Here is a 19,374-nt window from a genome sequence, read left to right as displayed (position 1 = left end):
GCGTTTTGGTCTATGCCTTCTGTGAGAGATGTTACAGCATGCATATGTATTCACCCCCTTTGCTATGAAGCCCCTAAATAAGATCTGGTGAAAGCAATTACTTTCAGAAGTCACATAATTAGATAAATAAAGTCCACCTGTGTGCAATCTAAGTGTCACATGATCTGTCACATGATCTCAGTATATATACACCTGTTTTGAAAGACCCTGAGTCTGAAACACCGCTAAGCAAGGGGCACCACCAAGCAAGCGGCCTAAGAACACCAAGGAGCTCTCCAAACAGGTCAGAGAAAAAGTTGTGGAGAAGTACAGATCAGGGTTTGAACATCCCACGGAGCAACATTAAATCCATTATTAAAAAATTGAAAGAATATGGCACCACGTTAAACCTGTCAAGAGAGGGCCGCCCACCAAAACTCACTGACCAGGCAAAGAGGCAACAAAAAGACCAAAGATAGCCCTGAAGGAGCTGCAAAGCTCCACAGATGAGATTTTACTATCTGTCCATAGGACCACTGTAAGCCATACACTTCACAGAGCTGGGCTTTACGGAAGAGTGGCCAGAAAAAAAGCCTTTGCTTAATGAAAAAAAGAAGCAAACATGTTTGGTGTTCACCAACATGCATGTGGGGGACTCCCCAAACATATGGAAGAAGGTACTCTGGTCATATGAGACTAAAATGTAGCTTTTTGGCCATCAAGGAAAACACTATGTCTGGCGCAAACCCAACACCTCTCATCACCCCGAAAACACCATCATGCTGCATCATGCTGTGGGGATGTTTTTCATTGGCAGGAACTGGGGAACTGGTCAGAATTGAAGGAATCATGGATTGTGCTAAATACAGGGACATTTTTGAAGGAAACCTGTTTCAGTGTTCCAGAGATTTGAGACTGGGACAGAGGTTCACCTTCCAGCAAGACAATGACCCTAAGCATACTGCTAAAGCAACACTTGAGTGGTTTCAGGGGAAACATTTAATTGTCTTGGAATGGCCTAGTCATAGCCCAGACCTCAATCCAATTGAGAATCTGTGGTATGACTTAAAGATTGCTGTACACCAGCGGAACCCATCCAACTTGAGGAAGCCGGGGCAGTTTTGCCTTGAAGAATGGGCAAAAATCCAAGTGGCTAGATGTGCCAAGCTTATAGAGACATACCCCAAGAGACTTACAGCTGTAATTGCTACAAAAGTGGCTCTACAATGTATTGGCTTTGGGGGAATGAATGCATGCTCAAGTATTCTTTTTTTGTTTGTTTGTCTTATTTCTTGTTTGTTTCACAATAAAAATATTTTGCATCTTCAAAGTGATAGGTAATTTTAATTTGAGGGTTTAAGGCGACAAATTAGGAAAAATGTGAAGGGGGGTGAATACTTTCACAATGTATATTTGTCAGGAGGTTAGGAAGTGCAGGCTTAGATTCCACCTCATTTTCTGGGCGGTGTGCACATAACCTGTCTTCTCTTGAGAGCCAGCTCTGTCTACGGTGGCCTCTCTCAATAGCAAGGCTATGCTCACTGAGTCTGTACATAGTCAAATGCTTTCCTTAATTTTTTTTCAGTCATAGTGGTCAGGTTTTCTGCCACTGTGTACTCTCTGTTCAGGGACAAATAGCATTTTAGTTTCCTCCGATTTTTGTTAATACTTTCCAATGTGTCAAATAATTATATTTGAGTTTTCTCAAGATTTGGTTGGGTCTAATTATGTTGCTGTCCTGGGGCTCTGTTTGTGTTTGTGAACAGAGCCCCAGGACTAGCTTGCTTAGGGGACTCTTGTCCAGGTTCATCTCTTTGTAGGTGATGGCTTTGCTATGGAAGGTTTGGGAATCACTTCCTTTTAGGTGGTTGTAGAATTTATTGGCTCTTTTGTGGATTTTGATAATTAGCAAGTATCGGCCTAATTTTCCTCTGTATTCATTATTTGGTGTTTTACATTGTACACAGATTATATTTTTGCAGAATTCTGCATGCAGAGTCTCAATTTGGTGTTTGTCCCATTTTGTTAATTCTTGGTTGATAAGCAGACCTCAGAAAAACCATAAAGGGCAATACGTTCTATAACTGATTTAATAGTTTTTTGCCAGATCCTAATTGGTACGTCAAATTTGATGTTCCTTTTGATGGCATAGAAGGGCCTTCTTGCCTTGTATCTCAGATCGTTCACAGCTTTGTGGAAGTTACCTGTGGCCTTGACGTTTAAGCCGAGGTATGTTTAGTTTTTTGTGTGCTCCAGGGCAACAGTGTCTAGATGGAATTTGTATTTGCCGTCCTGGCAGCTGGACCTTTTTTGGAAAACAATTATTTTGTCTTACTGAGATTTACTGTCAGGGCCCAGGTCTGACAGAATTTGTGCAGAAGATCTAGGTGCTGCTGTAGGCTGTACTTGGTTGGGGACAGAAGCGACAGATCATCAGAAAACAGTAGACATTTGACTTCAGATTCTAGTAGGATGAGGCCGGGTGCTACAGACTGTTCTAGTGCCCTGCCAATTCGTTGATATACATGTTGAAGAGGGTGGGGCTCAAGCTGCATCCCTGTCTCTCCCCACGGCCCTGTGGAAAGAAATGTGTGTTTTTTTGCCTATTTTAACTGCAAACTTGTAGTTTTTGGACATATGTTTTTGCCCCAACACCGCTTTCCATCAATTTGTATAGCAGAACCTCATGCCAAATTGAGTCAAAAGCTTTTTTGAAATTGACAAAGCATGAGAAGACTGCCTTTGTTTTATTTTCTTTGTTTTTCAATTAGGGAGCGCAGGGTGAATACGAGGTCTGTCATATGGCCATTTGGTAAAAAGCCATTTTGACATTTGCTCAGTACATTGTTGTCACTGAGGAAATGTACGAGTCTGCTGTTAATGATAATGCAGAGGATTTTCCCAAGGTTGCTGTTGACACGTATCCCACGGTAGTTATTTGGCTCAAATTTGTCTCCACTTTTATGGATTGGGGTGATCACTCCTTAGTTCCAAATATTGGGGAAGATGCCAGAGTTGAGGATGAAAAAAGTTTTTTAAAAGTATAGCCAATTGGAATTTGTGGTCTGTATATTTTATCATTTAATTTAGGATACCATCAATACCACACGCCTTTTTGGGTTGGAGGGTTTTGTATTTTGTCCTGTCGTTCATTCAATGTAATTGGAGAATCCAGTGAGTTTTGGTAGTCTTTAATAGTCGGTTCTAAGATTTGCATTTGATCATGTATATGTTTTTGCTGTTTGTTCTTTGTTCTTTGTTATAGAGCCAAACCGATCAGAGAAGTGACTTATCCATAGATCTCTGTTTTGGATAGATAACTCTTTGTGCTCTTGTTTGTTTAGTGTGTTCCAATTTTCCTAGAAGTGGTTTGATTCTATAGAATCTTCAATTACATTGAGCAGATTTCTGACCTGCTGTTCCTTCTTTTTCCGTAGTGTATTTCTGTATCGTTTTAGTGATTCACCATAATGAAGGCGTAAGGCTCAGGTTTTCTGGGTCTCTATGTTTTTGGTTAGACAGGTTTCTCAATTTCTTTCTTGGGTTTTTGCATTCTTCATCAAACCATTTGTCATTGTTGTTCATTTTCTTAGGTTATCTGCTTGTAATTGATGGATTTATCTTGCTCTCTCTCTCTCTCTCTCTAGGTTGTGCATTTGTGAAGTTCTCTACTCATTCAGAAGCGCAGTCTGCCATCAGTTCCCTTCATGGGAGTCAGACCATGCCGGTAAGTACAATACACGAAAACAGACACACACACACACACACACACACACACACACACACACACACACACACACACACACACACACACACACACACACACACACACACACACACACACACACACACACACACACACACACACACACACACACACACACACACACACACACACACACACACACACACACACACATCCATGCTGTGTTCCTCTCCTCTCTAGGGAGCGTCGTCCAGCCTCGTCGTGAAGTTTGCAGACACAGATAAGGAGAGGACCATACGGCGCATGCAGCAGATGGCTGGACAGTTTGGCATCTTCAACCCCTCTGTCGCCCTACCTACGTTCAGCAGCTACAGTAGCTATGCACACGCCGTAAGCACATACACACACATACACGCAATTTGGTATCTGTCACTCTGACGCCTCACTGACAGCTTGCTCTCATTCCACTTCTCCCTCCCTCTCCCCCCCTTCCTCCCCCGATCCACCTCCTCTCCCTATCAGTTGATGCAGCAGCAGCAGCAGGCAGCGGTGATGGCCATGTCTCAGGGGGGCTACCTGGCCCCCAGCCTCTCCTTCCCCTCTGCCCAGATCCACCAGGTGGGGACGCTAGCAATGAACGGTCTGCCGCCCAACCCCCTCAATCTCGTGTCAGGTCAGTCATGTCGGATAAATCAGCAATATTCATGATGAGTAAGGTGGGAGACCTGGAAACTCATGTTAGCTCCCAGAGCTAGTGCTAGGCTGTAGCTCGGTGGGCTAACAGTCTCGAGGTGCTCAGACAACCTGGGTTCAATACCTGGTCAGTTACATATGAGTCTTGGAAATATGTGATATCACATTTCACTGCGCAGTCCTGGGATCTATCGCTCTGACTGGGGGTAGTTTTTAGGCTTGGGCGATATACCGTTTGTACAGTATATTTCAAAATATATAATACAAAATTAGGGGTTGGGGGGTGCGTGCTATGCTACTGCTTATAACTATAAGAAATCTAAGATGTATCAAATAACTGATATCCAGCTCAGGGGTCCAGCTATGCATGTGGTTTGCTAACTGGCTAGCTAAGTGGCTCGATGTCAAGATCAAGCTTCTTGGTTACAGCAGAGAAATTCAATCCCCTCCTGAATCAAGATCCCTGTTGCTTTAAAAAAGGCCCCTTTGTGTGCACTTCCAGTAACACCATAAACCCTAGTAAGGCACAGAAACAGTATAAAAATCTAGATACCATCAAACCCTAGTAGTTTTACAATTCACCATTGATCCCACAGCATCAATACAGTGTAATTCTGCACTGGAGACACATTATAGACAGACTGCTTTTGTATTCCTACTTAGTGTACTGTAGATGTTTGTATCATGGCACAAGGCGAGACCCAGATGCAGATGTTTGGAGTCTTACAATGTTTATTAATCCAAAAGGGGTAGGAAAGAGAAGGGTCGTGGACAGGTGAAAGGTCAAAACCAGATCAGAGTCCAGGAGGTACAGAGTGGCAGACAGGCTTGTGATCAAGGCAGGCAGAATGGTCAGGCAGGCGAGTACAGAGTCCAGAAACAGGCAAGGGTCAAAACCGGGAGGACTAGAAAAATGAGAATAGAAAAAAGCAGGAGAATGGGGGGAGGGAAACGTTGGTTGACTTGGAACATACAAGACAAACTGGCACAGAAAGACAAGAAACACAGGGATAAATACACTGGGGAAAACAAGTGACACAGACCATGGTGTGACAGTTTGAGATTTCTCCCTCAAGTCAGTTGTGATCAATTAATTGCTTGAGAGAGTGTTCACACCTGGTTTCTAGGTTTAAATCAGTTTCTGTGTGGTCTATAAACTATGTAGAGGAAAAGACCTTTAGTGAAATGTATTCTACTATGGTTGTTACAGCCTACTCTCTCTCTCTCTCTCTCTCTCTCTCTCTCTCTCTCTCTCTCTCTCTCTCTCTCTGTATTGAGCCAAATAGGAGTCTGGTTTTATAGATCACATGGTTCGTATTACTGTGGGGGAATCTCTGTGGTCCTTGAAAGTGTATCATGTTTTATAGTCCATTAATGAACAGATACTGTATCTCGTTAACGCTTTCTATCATTCTCTCTCTCTCTGTCCCTTCCTCCCTATACTCTACTGTATTGCTTTCACTCTGTCTTTCCCTCTCTCTTACACACACATCGCTAAAGACTATCCTATCACAAATACAGTATTTGGGATGCCTACACAGTACACACAGAATCGTGCAGGCGAATTATAATGCAAATTGTAGGCCCTATCTCCCTCCCGAGGCTGTATCAGTTTAGGACAGGCAAACATCCAATCCCCTTCACTGTGGGAGAATGTCTTTATTTGTCCCAGCTGTAGATAAGGCAGTGAGCAGTGAGCACAGTAAAATGCCCCTGCTGCTGCCTTAGTGAGCAGAGCTGGGTTGCTCTGTCTTACAGCAGTATGTCATTGTGTTGCTATTCTGACATCGCAGAGTGATTTTATCACCATGTGAGCTTTGAGATGCCTGCTGTTACACACACACACACACACACACACACACACACACACACACACACACACACACACACACACACGCACACACACACACACACACACACACACACACACGCACGCACGCACGCACGCACGCACGCACGCACGCACGCACGCACGCACACACACACACACACACACACACACACACACACACACACACACACACACACACACACACACACACACACACACACACACACACACACACACACACACACATACTGTACATGAGACACACATGCACACTCTCTTTCTCTCTATTCTGTCTATCCCTCTCTCTCTCTCCCTTCCTTTCTCATAGACATTAAGTCCAATCCCTGTGCGGTGCAGTGAACATTTCTGTCTCCGGTGTAGTGAATGTTTATTTCCCCCCTGCAGGTCTGAGCTCTCCTCCAGCCGCCCTGCCCTCCTCCCTGACCAGCCTGGTGGCCCCAATGATGAACGGGTACACCGGCCTCACCCACCAGGCTAACGGGCACCCTCTAGAGACCCTCTACACCAATGGCCTGCCGACCTACTCCACCCAGAGCCCAACTGCTGCGGACACACTGCAACAGGCCTTTACTGGGGTACAGCAATACACAGGTACAGTACACTACGCATCTCTGATCTCTATCCCCTGACCTTGATACCTCCGGGTCTTCACCAGAGTCTGTTGAATGTGACTCATAAAATATCAACTCAATCCCCACTCTCTTTCCTTTTTCACTTCATCCCCCCTTCATGCCTCTCTATCTCTCTCTTTTGTCATTTACTTCTCTCTCTTCTCTCTCTCTCGCTCTCTCGGTCTCTGTCTCTCTCACGCTTTCTCTCCTCTGTAGCCATCTACCCAGCAACTACACTGACCCCTCTAGGTCAGTCACTTTCACAGCACCCTCAGGTCATTGGCCAACAGCAGAGGGAAGGTGAGGGTGAGGAACTATATTTACTAATTCTTTATCATCATGACCATCATTGTCAACAACGTCATGAGTGTCGTCATCATTGTGATTTTGTGTGTATTAAAAATGTACTGCACCATCATGATTCTAGCGTCTGTGCCTCCAACAGTGTGTGTCTGTGTGCCTGTGTGTCTGTCTGTGTGTGTCTGTATTCCAGGACCAGAGGGCTGTAATCTGTTCATCTACCACCTGCCCCAGGAGTTTGGCGATAACGAACTGATGCAGATGTTCCTGCCCTTCGGCAATGTTATCTCCTCCAAGGTATTCATGGACAGAGCGACCAATCAGAGCAAGTGTTTCGGTGAGTGACACTACTTCTAAACAGTCGTAGCAAGCACCTGGCTGATTGACACTACCACTGACCATTCAGAGCATCTGTCTGTGTCTGTATGTACGCAGGCTTTGTGAGCTTTGATAACCCGGGTAGTGCCCAGGCTGCCATCCAAGCCATGAATGGTTTCCAGATTGGTATGAAGAGACTCAAGGTGCAACTCAAACGTCCCAAAGACGCCAGCCGCCCCTACTGACACCCCCCAGTACAGGTAAGATACTGTCCACTGTTATACATAATGTAATGAAGTTATTAGTGTTGTTATCGATGCTGTTTCACCGTGATTTTATATTGATCAAAAACTGTATAGCAAAGTTCTACTCCACAGTAAGTCTCTCGAGTCAGATTCAAATGTTTCTACTTCCCTCTGTTCCCTTCCCCTCCCGTTCTCAGTATCTGTATTTCTCTTCCCTCTTCTTTCCACTTTCTCCCTCTTCCTTTCACTTCCTCCATAGGTTTAATCAGAGGTATGGAGGACGTCTTTGATTGAATAAGGCATTTTGTGTTGAATAAGACATTTTGGGAAAGGAAAAAAGGAAAAAGTTATTCTGTTTTTAAAACAATGGAAAATAGACTTCATATGGGAGTTGGGAAGAGATCTCTTTTTATCTTCAATCATATCTGACTGGCAGAGGGAGGACTCACAGCTCTGCACCAGTGAAGGTTTGGCATCACAGATGAGAGAGCAATGGGATGATGCATAAGGATAGAACAAGACTTTCAAAAACAAACAGAAAACTTTTTTAAAAGATACAAACACACAAAAAAAAACAATTTAGAATCTTTGGAGACTTGAGAGTGAAGAAGAACACAACACAGACAGACTGAGAAACAGTGTTAAAAAATCATATGGATTTATGATGAACTCAGAGGAGTCTAGTGAACAAAAAGAGGCTTCAGGTTTTTCCTACCATGAAATGGACAAATGAGGGTTCAAACTTGATTTGAGGATTCTAAGTATATCTGGGGGAAAAAAATATGTATTTCTCTGTGAGTCCTGAACCTGCTCTTTCTCAAGTTTCCATAGCAACCGAACAAACTGCACCCCCTTGGGATCTGAGGACCAAATGTTTTTCTCTTTAACAGTCTTGTACAAAATACTAACAATCATATAATACAATACAGTATAATGTTTAGTCTAGTACTAATTAACAATCATTAAATACTTAAATGCAGTATTCTACCTTTAGTTTAGTACACATAATAGTGACAGAGAAGTACTTCAGGTCGGCATTGGATTTATTCACCATCAGTGTACTGCTGACTACTAAGGAGTATGTCAATGTAAAATGGGATCATGTAGAATTCAGTTGGAGAGGTTAGTGAAGAAGAATGTTGCCCCGAGCTCTTTCTGTGGGATGGAATACATTATGAAGTGTTTGTTTGTTTGTTTGAAAGCCACCTTTTATCATAATTTTACTGATAGGCTACACTTCCTATTTGGGCACTCAGTTTGACCCTTGAACTTTTAGTTTTGTCTCCCTCCGTGCAGCAACCATTCTGAGCCTCCATTCTATTCAAAGTTGCCCATAGGCACAGATGTAGGATCAGCTCACTTTGCCCAAATACTAACCTTAAGCATTAGGAAGAAAATGCTAAACTGTACTTAGATCAGTCTGAAGGGGCTATGTCTTCCTACTTAATTATATTCTGCCTATAAAGCAAAGGCCATTGGCTCACATTCCGTTTCAGAAGCTTACTACAGTTATCGGCTCAGGGGTTAAAAGGTCTCGAGTCGGGTGTGCCTAATGTTCGGATGAGATTGTCCATAGAAACTGATCTTAAGTCAGTTTTCTGGTTAAGGTGGTTAATGGTTAAAGTTAGGATTTGGGGAGGGCCAGCTGATCCAAGATCTGTGTGTCCACTTTGATTAGCCAGTAGATTTAGCAGGATGCATTGGGTCTGTTTTGTGACAAAGAAAGTATTTGTGTATTTACATTTCAGGGATTATTTTAACGAGGGCCAGGAGATTTTTCTGGTCAGGTCACATGCTCCGGAAAAACTCCTTTACCTTACCATAACACAAAAAACCACTAGTACAGATGTAGGATCTTAATTTGAGCCAGTTTTCTACAGCAGGAAAATAGTCCTGCAGCAACAGGACATTTTAATTATTATGTGGATTATACTGTAATTAATGGACATTTTTGTAGGGGTTGATAACATTTGTAGTAAGGGAAAATCAAGTCTGAAATTTCAAAGTGGAAATGACAAACTTCAGAAGCCTTTTTAAACGTCAAATGTACCGCATTGCAGGAAAGTTCTCCTGCAACAGGGTGATGAAATTAAGATCCTACATCTGTATGGCACAGGTTAGAATTTGTTGATGGCACAAGCTATTTCATTGTATAAGGTTACTGTGACTTTTTCTTTTCGACATATATAACTGTATGGCTCATATCAATTTGAGTCCGCACTGCAGTACTATTCACACACATAAAAACAGGACTAGCTTTTCTCAAGTAAGTCAGACTCCTCTCACATAGATGCTCATGCTAGAAAGCCTCCCCTCGCGTAGATGTGTGCCGTTTTGATGGAGAAGACTGGTTGAATATCAGCCAGTTATCTTGTGAGGGGAGGCGTCATCATCAGCAGCACAGAGTGGTGCAGCGTTAGAGTAGAAAGACTTCTGATCCATTTGAGTCTGACTCCATGACATTTTAAGGAGGTGCCTGCAGCCCCCTCTCACTTGCATTTGGGTGAATGTTTTATTCAGTATGGAGAGAGGGAGCGGAGACTACTTTACTGGGAGTAGACTTCAAATCTGCTTTTAAAGAGCTATACAAGGTCAAATCTTGAGCACAAGTCATTCTTTGTGCTGTGCAGGACAGGTTGGGAATGCTGTCACAGTACCTCCCTCAGGGAACACAAGAAACCAATGGAGGAACATCAAAACACACTCTAGAATACATTGGAGGATGATTCCAAGAGACACTCTAGAATGCAGGGATGGAGGGAGGGAAGGAAGGGATGTTTTCTCTCTTTTTCCTTCATTTTTTTGGTCATCATCACATATTCAATAGTGAACCATATTTTCACTAACTCCTAGTGAATGTTACTGCCTATTTTACTTACAGACCATTCCTGACCCTCATATAAGTGAATTTGCGAAGTAATGTTTAATCGTTCTATGAATTCTAATATGTACATTTAATTATCTTGTAACATTCCAGGCCAGTTGGCAGCCGAGCGATAAATATGAAGTTAGCTATTTTAGTTTTATCGACATTAGTTTATTCACTGTGCACAGAATCCTAAACCAACCATGGATATACCAATGCACATTTGTATTTATTTTCATGGATTTTAATCCTTGCCTAAATTTAGCCTACTTCTCATTAGCTAACTGCCAGCCTATTCGTTTTTATCTGCATGTTGTTTCCCCTCACACAGATGTATTCAAAGGAAGAAACGGCCATTTTGATTAGAGTCAAGGGACAACTCCATTTCAATCACTTGTCAGTTGAACTGGACATTATAATTTCTCTATAGGAATGTAGTTAAATTCCTATATTGACTGTAAAGACACCAATGTTGGTTTTGATGATGCCTATGTGAAATGTTTACTGACCAGCAGCCTCTCACCACTGTCAGCAGCATCGAAATCGAGAGTTTGTCATTTGTCAAATTGCTATGGTCTGACAGGCTTTAACCCTTCTCTGGATGATATTTCTACGGTAAGCAGAGCTTGGCCTGCGACTGATGCAGGAAGACAGTCAGTCTAATGTTTGATCTAGATCCTTAGGTAACAGCAATAGTCCTAGTTGCACTAAGAGACAAGCCGTGCACTACAGTAACCCTGACAAGTCCTTTGACCTTTGCTTGTCCTATAAACATAAAGCAGTAGCCTAAAGGTTCAAACGAATGCTATTATTGCCAAGCAGCTGGTTGGAAATGTACTTGTATATTTCTATGTTCTATTCAGGTTCTGGTGTTATGTGCTTTTTCAGGGGTTGGGGGACATAAAGATAGTTTACTGTGCTTTTTCTATGTACATTTATTAACAACTACCTGAATGAAGCCATGTTACTTTCTATCAAATGACTACCCACTGGGCAAAAACTGGTTGAATCAACGTTGTTTCCACGTCATTTCACCCCCACCCCCAAAAAAAACATGTGATGAGGTTGAAACAACGGGAAAATCTGATTGGATTTGGAAAAAGTCGTCAAAGTAAGGGAATCTTGTCTTTTTTTCATCCAACCTTTATCCTAAATCCAATGACATGGTGACATTTTTTGTTGATTTCAGGTTGAATTCATGCTAGTTGACAACTCAACTAAATGTAAATCCAAACTTGACGTTTAACTGATGTCTGTTCTCAGTGGGTACATGTATACTTAACATTCCTACTGCACTACCTCTATAAGGTGATGTGTATAAATCTTTAAAAAAAAAAAACAAGACCTCAATTTTCATTTTAAGATGATGGATTTTCATGTGTTTACTGCCAAAATCCACCTACGTCCATTCTTACTGCTCAACTGGAGGCTTGGATGACAGGAGGGAGTAGGGGGTCATGACATTCTTATGAATGACACTGTATGATCATGTACTATGTTTTGAATGCCGTGGGAAAATACAACATAGCTTGATGTAAATAGGAGATCTGTTTAATTTCATAATCTTGTCAGCACACAAATCTTTTCAGGTAATGGGGCGAGGAGTGGAAGAGGGATGGAGAGGGGGTGGGGTGTTTAAGGAGATACTGTCAGTGGGTGGGGTTGACATTTGAAGATGGTGTCTAGCTTCAGTGGTTTCTTAGCACAATATACAAAATGTATAGATGATTGAGAGACAGGGACAAGGACACTTGTGGGTAATGCTGAGGGTAGAAAAGGTGGACATGATGATGTCTGAGAAACCACAGCTCTCTTATCCTGCCCATGTCTCTTCTATACTTGCTGCTTTGACAATTACAATTTTCATATGGTTTAATTTATTTACTTATTTATTAGGTCATATTTAATTAAATGTGTCCTTCTATTTATTATTACCTATCATTATTATGATATTTATTTTTATTTCATGTTTTTTTTCTTCAGATATGAATGATACAGATTGCTTACTGGGACTTTTTTTCTCTTTCTCCTTTTTCAATTTTACAATAAAATATTCTAATAGTACCTTAATATCTCATCTCAAAATCCTTTCTGCAGTGACCATTAACCCCAGCAGTGAATAAATGTGTTTTTGCTGCCCTCTGCTGTTTACTATCTACCAGTTTACAATGCATTACATTTACAACGGGCCAGTGACACCAATTTCTCAACAAAAAATAAAGTATGTTATGGGATTATTATGGCACAGTTATAGCACAACTTGGAAAACATAAGAACATGTTTTTTTTCCATAACTTGTTTTGCACCACATGCGCAGACTGGATAAGTAGCGTATGGTAATAGCCAACAACCTATTGTATATATGTCATACATGCACCAGTTATTTGATTTAAATGGACTATAGTGCCGCCTAGGGATCTACTACCCACACATCATTAAATTAGAGCCAAGGTATGCTACGCTGCTTTTCATTAGTGTCGTGAATTGATGGTATATATATATAAATATACATTTTTTGTATTTGCATGTCATGGTTAATGAACAAAAACAAGTATTTGGGAATGATCTGTGGGGGCCTAATGCACACCCACATACTCGCTGACAGACGGAAAAAGATACTGTTTTCACTCTATTGAAATATGTTTTGTATCAGTGTAGATGTGGGAAGGGTGTTATGCCTAAAAGCCAGGCAACAGAAATACAGTACCATTAATATTTCTGTAAGATTTAGAAGTGATGCCACTTTCATTTTGAGGTTTGCGTTGATCCTGCGCATTGTGTTTCGGGGTGGTTGGGGATTGTAGTTTAAATACGTTTAACTACAAGCTAGTAATGCATTCCAGTGAATGGAACACACGTTCGCCTAAAAACTACTCTTCCCGTTTCAACTATTGCTGAGTTCACGTGTTCGAAATGCCTCATGGGAATTATATTTATAATCAGAAGGAAAGTGCAATTTCATCTTAGTGAAATGATTTATTAAAGACTACAATAACCAAGATGCTAAGCGTAAATTGTCAACATGGAGCTGTCAAACAACACAAACGCCATCTTGACAGCAGCCTTAAAATGGCAGAAAAATGACAGGGAGAAACCGAACTACTGACAGGGTTTATTTTCTTATTTTGAAAAGACTGTCCCTTCCCTGTTTTTCTAAAAACGTAGCTAGGGAGTTGATGGCCAGTGAGAGAGACGAAATACGTTAAAATGGATATCACGACGGCGGTTTTCAACGCGGCCAGAGATGGTAAGCTGAAACTTATCCAGAAGTTGCTGAGCAACAAAAGTCCGGAGGAGTTGGAAGCTCTCGCCGAGGAGAAAACGCAGGGAGGCACACCTCTCCTCATTGCTTCTCGACACGGACACTTAGAGGTTGTGGACTATTTGCTTGAACATTGCAAAGCTAACGTGGAACTAGGAGGCTCGGTGAACTTTGACGGCGAGACGATTGAAGGGGCTCCCCCGCTATGGGCGGCTTCGGCGGCTGGTCACCTCCCTGTCGTCCGCACACTCCTCAAACACGGTGCCTCTGTCAACAACACTACGCTGACCAACTCAACGCCCTTACGCGCTGCCTGCTTCGATGGTCACCTGGAGATTGTCCGTTACCTGGTGGAGCACCGAGCCGATATGGAGGTAGCTAACCGCCACGGCCATACCTGCCTGATGATCTCCTGCTACAAGGGCCACAAAGAGATAGCAAAGTTCCTCCTGGAGCGTGGTGCCGATGTCAACCGTAAGAGTGTGAAGGCAACACCGCTCTCCACGACTGCGCTGAGTCCGGTAGCCTGGACATCATGAAGATGCTGCTGAAATGTAATGCCCGCATGGAGAGGGATGGATACGGCATGACCCCTCTTCTAGCTGCCAGCGTCACGGGGCACACCAACATCGTGGAGTACCTCGCCCACCAGCCCCGCTCTTCACGAGAAGAACGCATTGATGCACTCGAACTCCTGGGGGCCACCTTTGTAGATAAGAAGAGAGACCTCCTGGGGGCCATGAGATACTGGAGGAGAGCCATGGAGCTGAGACAACCAGCTGACAAGGTGGGACTACTGGCCAAGCCCCCTCCGGGTCCACCTGTCCCTGCCTACGACTGTGCCCGAGAGGTGAGCACAGCCGAGGAGCTGGAGGCTCTGATCACAGACCCTGACGAGATGCGGATGCAGGCCCTGCTGGTCCGTGAGAGAATCCTGGGGCCCTCGCACCCCGACACCTCCTACTATATCCGCTACAGAGGGGCCGTCTACGCCGACTCTGGTAACTTTGAACGCTGCATCAGCCTGTGGAAGTACGCCCTAGACATGCAGCAGAGTAATCTGGACCCCCTCAGCCCCATGACGGCCAGCAGTTTCCTGTCCTTCGCTGAGCTCTTCTCCTTCGTGCTGCAGGACCGGGCCAAAGGTACCCTGGCCACTCGCGTCACCTTTCACGACCTGATGGGGGTGTTGGGGAAGAGTGTGAGGGAGGTGGAGAGGGCGGTGGCCCAGAGGGACAGCCCCCCCGAAGCCCCCCAGTTCACTAAGGCCCTGTCCATCATCCTCCACCTGGTGTTCCTGCTGGAGAAGCTGGAGTGCACCACGGAGCAGGAGCACCAGAAGAAGCAGACGGTGTACCGCCTCCTGAAGTTGAACCCGCGGGCACGGAGTGGCTTCACCCCCCTGCATATGTCTGTGGACAAGGACACCACGTCGGTGGGCCGCTACCCTGTGGGTCGCTTCCCCTCTCAGACCGTGGCCTCGCTGCTGCTGGAGTGCGGAGCGGATGTGGACTCCCGGGACTGCGACAACAACACGCCCCTGCACGTCGCTGCTAGCAACGGTTGCCCGGAGATCATGGCACTGCTGGTGAGGGCAGGGGCACACTTCGATGCCACCAATGCCCAGAGGAAAACTGCGTACGAGCTGCTGGAAGATCAAAGCAGTGGACACCCGGCCCTCTACCCCCTCAACTACGTCACTTTGCAGTGCCTGGCAGCGCGTGCCATTGAGAGGCACAGACTGCCCTACAAGGGCCTCATCTCAGAGGAGATGGAGACCTTCATTGAGCTGCACTGACACGCCCCTCCCCCTTAAAATCCCCACCCTGTCCCCACACTCTCCCTCAGACCCCTCTAAACCATCCAACAATGACCCCCTTCACCCCACCTCACCCACTACCCACCCGACTCCCCTCATTGTCAACATACCCCAGCCCACCCCCTTTCCCCATGGCCTTTCCCCTCTCAGTACCCCTTCTAACACCAGACTATTAGCTCTGTCTCAGACCAAATCGCAGCAATAATTCTCCTGGCTTCTAAACGTTACACTAACAACAGACTGGGAGCATTTTAGCTGTGGCTTGATGCCTCCGGTCAGTGCTCTCTCTTTAGGTTATGGGCAATTCCACGGTAACCGAGTGATGCTGAGATTCAGATATTTCACTTTTAAAATGTATGTCAAACAAAAAACTATGATAGCAAAGTTAAACAATCCATATATAACGCAATTGCACAAGGAATAGTTTTAACTATTTCCACAGAACATCTTACAAGAACATATTCACTCTTAAGAACAGTGAAGAATCTGAGTCTCAGCATTGCTCTTGTATCGTGGATTTGCCCTTATCTGTTATTAAGACGTGGACACTTTCTAAGTGCTAGGTTGCTATTTGTTTGCAGGTGGGGGAAAAAAATACCTTTGGACTTGATTTTAGGATTTGAAGCTTTCTTTTTCTTCTCCTGTTTCTCTTGATAAGCAAGGAAGACTCCTAACAGAAAGGAAAGTATGGCAGTGCCTATATATGTATTGGGTGGTGGCTTGTTTTAAGGTGGGAATGGAAGCTGTATTACTTGATAGTACATGATCAAATATTGACAGTTAACTGCATGAGAGGCTTAAGAGTGAATAGGATAGCTTATTTGTTAAATCGGTCTTGTTTTGCAAGGTTATCCAGAAGCATCCTTTGAACAAACAAAGTACACATTGTATGCTTGGCTGCCTGGTATCAATGGATTTTATTTTTCTTATAATTCATTTAGCGTTATTTAATCCCTACTTTGACATTTTAAGGAGTGTTTGAAAACCCATTTGTGCCAAAACTCAGCCTTATATCGTTTCTCTACACGTGTAATCTTGCAGGTTAGCCCGAACCTACTGAACTAGCTTACTCCAAATGGAGCGACTCACAACTGTAGAGCGCAGACTAGCATGGGAACTCTCATAAGGATACAGTTTGTTTTAGCCTAGCCTACATCTCTTCGTTTACTCTGTATTTTTAGACTGTGTGTGTTTTACAACCTGGTCAATGTCGTGAAGTTTCCCTCTGGACAACTTGGACAAAGTGGGAAAGGAAAGATGGAGATTTCTCTTCATCTCCTCTTGAGTGAAAGTTTATGTTGATCCCAGTATCAGATCATCTATTCTCGTCTATCTACAGTCCATGCAGAACAATTGGAATCTAATGCAGTCACTCAGTGTGACGATATCAAAACCCAGGGGTGACCCGATTAAGCACAGATGCAGGTGATGAGGATGAGGAACAAATCGCACACTGCATTTTAGTTGGTTTTTTTCTCTTTTTTTTTTACAATTTCAGTTTTGTGTTTTCATACATGCTTTCTTTTGTTTTCTGTTTGTCTGTCCCTATGTAAACAAACAAAAAATACACCTAATTGAATGCACTTTGAAAAACCTCCATGAATCCTAAAGTGTCACTGTACAACATCCAGGCTATGGACTCTCACAGCCTCTCGCTCAACGGATTGATTAATTTAAGTGATGATAACTTCAGAACAAAACTGTGTTGAGATACTTGAATAAAATCCAGTGTCCCTGCAGCAAGTGGGTTTGTGTGTTGGCTAGGGAATGCTTTGAATCTCTTTTGTGTCTCTCTTCCCTCTCCTTTTCGCTGTCTGTCACTGTGTTGTTGTTGTACCTGTTGTTGAGCCTTTGAGAAAAGAGGTGTATTTTTCATAGGAGTCTTTTAGCTGTTAGGCTAATGTTACAAACTCTGACGTGAGTGCAAAATCTCAGTGCGATACAGTACTCCAGTTCCAATTCAATTACAGTATTTTTTTAATTGCTTCTGATAACTGCTTAGTTCACACTGTTAGAACAATCCCAAGCCGCTGTTCATTAGCAGTGGACTGTAATCTTCTCTCACCTTTAGACCTCACTGTGTTCCTGTCTCTACTGTGTACAGCATGTACAGGGCTGGCTAGGCTAGCACCACCCCAGTGCTCTGCTGTGAGAGGGCTGGGCAGAGTATATATGAAGGGGTAACAGACAGCTGGACTAACTCATAACACTGACTCATATTACGGAGGCCCTTAGATGGATTGAAATAGGTGTGATTGAAGAACACACTATCCCTCCCTGCTCGCCGGGTTCCCACGCAGCTTGCCTTAACTTGATTTACCTGTGTTTTCTATATATTTCCCACACTGTGGTTGGAATAGTATTATGAAAAGGATAATGCCCTTTCAGTGTAAGAGCGGTTTGAAAAGAACACCTGAAATTTCTTCCTATTTTGATGGGATGGAGTTTTGGTTACTAGACTAATAAGAAAAATGTCCAAACCTCTCTGCCAATAATTGCTCATTTTCAGTTTTCCCCTCCCTACTCCCAGATAGTCCTAGCTAAATTCTTGCTTGAGAAATTGCTTTTTGCTAAGAAGCTATTTTTGTTTATTTTTTAAATGATTTGATATCGAGTTAAAAATGACTGCATTAGGCCTTTGAGCTCTGGGCCTTCCGTGCTGGTTTGGTTATTTCTTTCCTGGCCAGGAAAAACTTAGGGCCCTAGTTATAGTCTATTGCCAGGTGTCCTAGGCATTTCCCCTTAGTTAGGTCACATGGTAAGGAATAACACCTGACTCTATATACCCCCCACCCTTTATCACAGCACTTTGCAAATAACCTGAGTGTCATATTTGGGTTGTCATCGCAGTCCAATGCCTGTGGTTTTTAGGCGTTGAAGTATCTCTATATTTTTATTATGTTTCTAAAATTCCAGTAAAAACGAGTGTATCCCTTATACGGTTTATTACTCATATTTTTTTTCCCTTAAGTGACAAACAGAACACACTCTTTCTTACTCTCTGTGGTTACAGAACGTGAGGTGTAAAAATCTGGATCTTCCAGTGGGCCAAGCTCTTAAAAGTATAAATAGAGAGCAATCGACATCACTGCGGGCAGCGGTGGAGACGAGGCTATTTCCCCTGCTATTTTAGGGTCCTTTCACCCCAGTCTCTGCCCTGTAAACAGGTCACTGGACGACTGGCAGGGACAATGTCCCGGAACCAGTCCAATGAGTTTGGTCCTTTGTTGAACCAATTTTGTAAAATATCTATTTTTGACTCTACTGCATATTAGCCTATTGAAAATTATGATTATTGATCATCACATTTATGACACTGCCATATTTTACTCTGCGCTTCCACTGCCTACAGTTTAATCGCTATGGGGCTATGCCTCATGTTAGTGATTTATTATTGTTATCCAGTGTTAAACCGTTGTTGTTTTTGTTAAATTCACAGTTAGTATCTGTTTTCTTTGAAAGGTCAGAGGCCATGGAGTTGAACTTTAGAGAGGTCACAGGAGTGTCAACAAACCCCAGCCTGAAACAACAACCCCCAGTCCCTGACTCCCTGCTCCCCTGTGGCGTCTGCAGATCTAGTGGAACTGGACAGGATACTGTAGCTGATGCTCTTGTCTTCGCCCATAGACCTATCTGGTCCAGTCAACCCCTAGAAAGCAGAGAAAGAAAAGGAATCCGAGGCAAACAATATGCTAATTGCTCCTGCAGCTAGCTCTCTGGTAT

General features: G+C 43.4%; 2 protein-coding genes across 4 annotated transcripts in view; both read left to right on the top strand.

Annotated features, from left to right (window-relative positions):
* The window catches only part of LOC124041541 (CUGBP Elav-like family member 5), a 50,790-nt gene extending 41,133 nt beyond the window's left edge, over positions 1 to 9,657 (top strand). Inside the window, exons 5-12 of one of the 3 annotated variants that reach the window (XM_046359246.1) lie at positions 3,627 to 3,706; positions 3,926 to 4,075; positions 4,208 to 4,358; positions 6,615 to 6,821; positions 7,058 to 7,141; positions 7,335 to 7,478; positions 7,577 to 7,719; positions 7,964 to 9,657. In XM_046359246.1, the coding sequence (XP_046215202.1) occupies positions 3,627 to 3,706; positions 3,926 to 4,075; positions 4,208 to 4,358; positions 6,615 to 6,821; positions 7,058 to 7,141; positions 7,335 to 7,478; positions 7,577 to 7,704 (944 nt within the window). In that variant the 3' untranslated portion in view covers positions 7,705 to 7,719; positions 7,964 to 9,657. Of the gene's footprint in view, positions 1 to 3,626; positions 3,707 to 3,925; positions 4,076 to 4,207; positions 4,359 to 6,614; positions 6,822 to 7,057; positions 7,148 to 7,334; positions 7,479 to 7,576; positions 7,720 to 7,901 lie in introns of all 3 variants that reach the window. The other 2 variants (XM_046359244.1, XM_046359245.1) reach the window with 2 other exon arrangements.
* A 3,949-nt stretch (positions 9,658 to 13,606) lies between these two features.
* LOC124041539 (protein fem-1 homolog A-like) lies at positions 13,607 to 17,390 on the top strand. Its single transcript, XM_046359243.1, is given in 2 exon segments — positions 13,607 to 14,315; positions 14,318 to 17,390. Coding segments are annotated over 2 exon segments (1,851 nt in total). The 5' UTR covers positions 13,607 to 13,777; the 3' UTR covers positions 15,631 to 17,390.
* The last annotated feature ends 1,984 nt before the right edge of the window (positions 17,391 to 19,374 follow it).

Source organism: Oncorhynchus gorbuscha, linkage group LG08 (genome assembly GCF_021184085.1).
Source record: "Oncorhynchus gorbuscha isolate QuinsamMale2020 ecotype Even-year linkage group LG08, OgorEven_v1.0, whole genome shotgun sequence".
Classification (NCBI taxonomy): Eukaryota; Metazoa; Chordata; class Actinopteri; order Salmoniformes; family Salmonidae; genus Oncorhynchus; species Oncorhynchus gorbuscha.
The sequence above is the reverse complement of the archived record's forward strand: the minus strand, read 5'-3'. Positions and strand labels throughout refer to the sequence as shown.